Source organism: Papaver somniferum, chromosome 2 (genome assembly GCF_003573695.1).
Source record: "Papaver somniferum cultivar HN1 chromosome 2, ASM357369v1, whole genome shotgun sequence".
Lineage (NCBI taxonomy): Eukaryota > Viridiplantae > Streptophyta > Magnoliopsida > Ranunculales > Papaveraceae > Papaver > Papaver somniferum.
The window spans coordinates 15,948,232-15,953,352 of NC_039359.1; the positions used below are offsets into that span (position 1 = coordinate 15,948,232).

General features: G+C 47.1%; 1 protein-coding gene across 1 annotated transcript; it reads left to right on the top strand.

Annotated features, from left to right (window-relative positions):
* The first annotated feature begins 2,596 nt into the window (after positions 1 to 2,596).
* LOC113350681 lies at positions 2,597 to 3,349 on the top strand. Its single transcript, XM_026594813.1, has one exon. It carries the CDS (start codon positions 2,597 to 2,599, stop codon positions 3,347 to 3,349), a length of 753 nt encoding a protein of 250 aa, XP_026450598.1.
* Positions 3,350 to 5,121: the final 1,772 nt, after the last annotated feature.

A 5,121-nucleotide genomic window follows, 5' to 3' on the forward strand; every position in this document is an offset into this window, starting at 1 on the left:
AAGGATTATACTTCACCGAAATTCAAAGTCTACAATGGACAAGGTAACGCGAGAGAACACCTAAGTCGATTCCTGTCTACAATGAACGATCGCGCGGCAGATGGAAATCTATATCTGGGAGAGTTTCTTAATTCATTGACTGATACGGCATTCACCTGGTATGACAAACTCAAGCCAGGAAGTGTACATTCACGGTCCGCCATGTCGACACTTTTCCTCAGGAAGTTCTATTCAACAAAAAGGAAGGTCACAACCATAGACTTGAGCAAGTGCAATCAGCGCCTAGGTGAAGAGATAGGAAAATACATCGCCCAGTTCCGCCTTGTCACTCTCGATTTCCATGAAGATGTTAAAGAGGAAGCGCTAGTAGAAATTTGCGTTCGAGGAATGACCCCATCCTTCAAAAAGAATCTGGTGAACTTCTGCTTCCCCACGTTCGTATATTTAGAGGAGGCAGCGGCAAGGATCGCTGATTGCATTGAAGAACCAAGATCGGACTATGTTTGGCGGAATTCAGTTAATATTGCATCAACTGCGCCAAGAAACCTTCATCCAAACAATATTCGCGAGGGCTGGGGAGCACAAGCACTTCCACCACCTCTGCCTAGCAGCAAGGAACAGATTGTTGGACTGCTAGAACAATGGACAGAAAACAAGAACAAAGGTGGATCCTAGCACCCTCGATAAAAGTGATGTGCGCTATTGTCACTTCCATCGAAGGATAAAACACCCTACAGTTGACTGCTTTAACCTGCGGAGGATGTTTCAGAAGAAGCTGGAAATAGGGGAATCGAAATGAACAAGGCAGAGGAAAGCAAAGAAACCCAACATAATGTGATGATGTTGTCTCATGACCCAAGCGGGGATGTCTGGAGACTCTGGATTGAAGACGAGGAAGCATGTGAATTGGATGTGGAAAACCCCACTTTCGCTAAAACAGATGGCTTGGCTCATCAATTCTCTAAGACGGTGCTGGCCCAACAATTTTTCGACTCACTCGGTTTTAGTGAGGATCAAATCAAGGAAGCGTCTAAAGCCATAGCAGCAGGAAGGCCCTGCGGTATCCTCCCCAAGGAAGCAATCGTTTTCACCAATGAAGACATTTGATACCTGGGAGAGCACCTCATACCACTTTATCTCACTGTTTACATCAACAGACAGCCGTTAAAGAGGGATTTTATTGACGGGGGCGTGTCCTTAAATTTAATTTCGACGCACACACTCGATATTTTAGGTATACCACGGTCCGCGATAAGAATGCGAGTCACCGCAGTGAAGGGATTTGGAGGACATGCCCAAATAGCTATTGGAATCGTTAACCTAGCAATGAAGGTCGGTCTCATCCGAGGGACCACGCCTTTTTATGTTCTAGAAGATGATACCACCTTCCACGTACTACTCGGGCGAGGCTGGATACTCAACCACAAGGTGGTTGTGTCAACATACCATCAATGCGTAAAAACCAACATAGGACGCAAGCAGTATCGAATCCCCGCCACGAGAAACCCTTTCGACCCGGAAGAAGCATACATGACGGATGAGGTTTTCTATAATGAGCCGAGAAAGTAGGATGAAGTGCCTGAGGTACAACTCACCCACTACCAAAGTGGGAAGAAGTTGAGAAAGCGGAACCAATCAAATCTGTGTTCAGCCCGTCAAGGATGGTGTTCCCAACAGAAAGGAAGAGAAAGCAGGGCGAAGAACCTAGTTTCCAACACTTGTCCAGGCCCGATGGAGGACATGTGTACCGGTTATAGCAATTAACCGAGGGAATACCCGCGAGTGAGCAAAACCATGCTGATGAGTTAATGAGTGAAGCAGAGATTACCACCCAAGATCTAAAACAATTCGTGATGATTCAAGGCGCGTTGTACTACCGGGCGCCGGAGGATCCCTTGCGAGATGCGTAAATAAAAGGGAAGCAGAGAAGCTGTTGCAAGGATTACACGTGGGGACATGTGGACAGATTAGCGTTGTCCACTTATACAGAAAGCTTCAGAGGATGAGCGTATATTGGCCAAGCATGTCAGCTCAAGCAGCAGCACTCCAGGATAGTTATGCCGATTGTCAAGCTCCGCCACAACCTGCGGAAGTCTGCACGGTCTAGGAAATAGACTGGAGACAGCCTTACATTGACTTCATCCAGCACAGGAAACTGCCTAGCGACAGACAAACGGCTCTAAAAATACCAAGGAAGGCGCCGCGTTTCTTCATCCAGGAAGGCGTGCTCTACCGGAAAAGCTATGGTAACGTCGCGTTGCGATGCCTGTCGAATCAAGAAGCAATGGAAGTCATGACCCGATCTCACGACGCAGAACACTAAGGGATGCGAAAGTTGTTCCTACAACTGTATGAAGGAGGGTTTTACTGGCCTACCATGGAAAGTGACACCGCGGAACACGCTCGAAGATGCCTGCGGTGCCAGAAACATGGGAATTTAATCCACGTGCCTCACGCACTATTGCATATCATGGTAACGTCGTGTCCATTTCACAGTTGGGGGCTCGATCTCATAGGTACGATCAACCCAACATCCTTGAGATGACACAAGTACATAATCACCGCCACCGAATACGCGTCAAAAAGGGTTGAAGCTATGCCCCTCAAAGACTACGCTGGAGCTACAATATCCGCGTTCATCAAAGAGCACATCATTTGCAGATTCAGTGCACCTATGATAATCAGGGCAGATAACGCAAAATCATTTGTGAACAAGGATGTGATCGATCTACTCCGCCAATACAATGTAAGACTTCACACGTCTATCCCTTATTACCCCAAAGGTAATGGGCAGGCGGAGGCAACGAACAAAACTCTCATCCGCATCCTCAGTAGGCTAGTGCATGACCACCATAGGGAATGGCACGAACAACTATCGTTGGAAATTTGGGCATATAGCATCTCTAAACGAAGTTCCACCGGCGCATCCCCTTATTCACTAGTCTACGGAGAAGACGCAATTCTACCTGCAAAGATAGCAATCCCATCCGCGAGAGTAGAAATGGCTAGCCATACCACGCCAGATGAAGTGAGACGCTTTGCCCATTTAGATACAATAGAGGAAAGAATTACGCGGGCAGAAAGGTTCGTGGAAGCTTATAGAAAGCGCGCAACCAACTACTACAACCAGAGCGTAAAAGAGAGGACATCCAAGGTCGGTGAGCTAGTCTTGAAAATCGCTCCGCAAGTACAAAGGAATGCTAGTGCTGGAAAATTCGCGGAAAATTGGGAAGGCCCTTTTACAATAAGAAAGGCGGCAAAAAGCGGATACTACAAGCTTCGACGCATGAACGGAACTAAAGTTAAGACGCCCATCAATGGAAAACGGTTGAAGAAATTTTACGCATGAGTCATGCCATGTAAACGCCCTCCTCGAATAGTAAAGTAAGTTGCAAAAAAAACATGCTTTCAATTGATCTACAAAAGGTCTCAGGGCAACCAATGGCGCCTGATTGACTGACAAACTTTACAAAAGGTCTCAGGACATCCAAAGGCGCCTGATTGACTGACAAATTCTACAAAAGGTCTCAGGACAGCCAAGGGCGCCTGATTGACTGACAAACTTTACAAAAGGTCTCAGGACAGCTAAAGGAACCTGATTCACTGACAAATTCTACAAAAGGTCTCAGGGCAGCCAAGGGCGCTTGATCGACTGACAAACTTTACAAAAGGTCTCAGGGTAGCCAAGGGCGCTGATCGACTGACAAATTCTACAAACGGTCCCAGGGAAGACAAGGGCGCCTGATCGACTGACAAATTCTACAAAAGGTCTCAGGGAAGTCAAGGGCGCCTGATCGACTGAAAAACTTTACAAAAGGTCTCAGAGAAGCCAAGGGCGCTTAATCGACTGACAAACTTTACAAAAGGTCTCAGGGCAGCCAAGGGCGCCTGATCGACTGACAAATTCTACAAAAGGTCTCAGGACAGCCAAGGGCGCCTGATCGACTGACAAATTCTACAAAAGGTCTCAGGACAGCCAAAGGCGCCTGATCGACTGACAAATTCTACAAAAAAGGTCTTAGAGCATCCAAAAGCGCCTGATCGACTAACACATTATACAAAGCCACGGGACAGCCAAAGGCGCCCGATTGACTGTAAGTCTTCAAAAGAGTCTCAGGGTAGCCAAGGACGCCTGATCGACTGACAAATTCTACAAAAAGGTCTCAGGGCAGCCAAAGGCGCCTGATCGACTGACAAATTCTACAATAGGTCTCAGAGCAGCCAAAAGCGCCTGATCGACTAACACATTATACAAAGTTGCGGGACAGCCAAAAGCGCCCGATTGACTGTAAGTCTTCAAAAGAGTCTCAGGGCAGCCAAGGGCGCCTGATTGACTGGCAAACCCTGTAAAAGTCTCAAATTCTTCAAAAGAGTCTCAGGGCAGCCAAAGGCGTCTGGTTAACCGATAAATTTCGAGCCAAGAAAAAGAGGGGGGAGTAGGCGTGTTTAACCAACGCCCTTCTCACCCAGTATCCTTGAAACAAAAGAACAAAAGGGGGGAGGGGGTAGGCGCGTTTTAACCAACGCTCACCCCACCCAAAACCCTTGAAATAAAATGACAAAAAAGGAGGGAGTAGGCGCGTTTAACCAACGCCCGCCCCACCCAAAACCCTTGAAACAAAAGAACAAAAACAAAAAGGGAGGAGTAGGCGCGTTAAACCAACACCCGCCCCACCCAAAACCTTTGAAACAAAAGGACAAAAATGGGGGGAGGGGGGGGTTACCAATGCCCGCCCCACCCAGTATCCATGAAATAAAGGAATGTCTGCATAAAAAGGATGGGAAACAGGTGCGTTTAGAAAACGTCCACCTCACCATCCTCACAAAAAAAAGAGGGGGGAGAGGGGGAAAGAGTAAGCGCGTTCAACAAACGTCTACTCCACCTAGTAACCCCTTGCTATACAAACGGACAACCATATTTTCAAATTAAAAGTGAAGATCAGTTGCACCAATCCAAAAAAAAAAAAACAACACAAACAACACACAAAAGAACTAGATAACTAAAGACATCCCACAAAGGGACACACAACCTAACCAGCTATCAATACTCGACAACGAGCAATGTCCGCGTCCAAAGCCTCCACCATCAAGCGGCCATCGTCGCATTACGCAGTAGACAAA

What these genes read in the sequence shown, in the direction of transcription:
- LOC113350681 (XM_026594813.1), top strand. Translation starts at nt 2,597, where the DNA reads ATGCCCCTCAAAGACTACGCTGGAGCTACAATATCCGCGTTCATCAAA.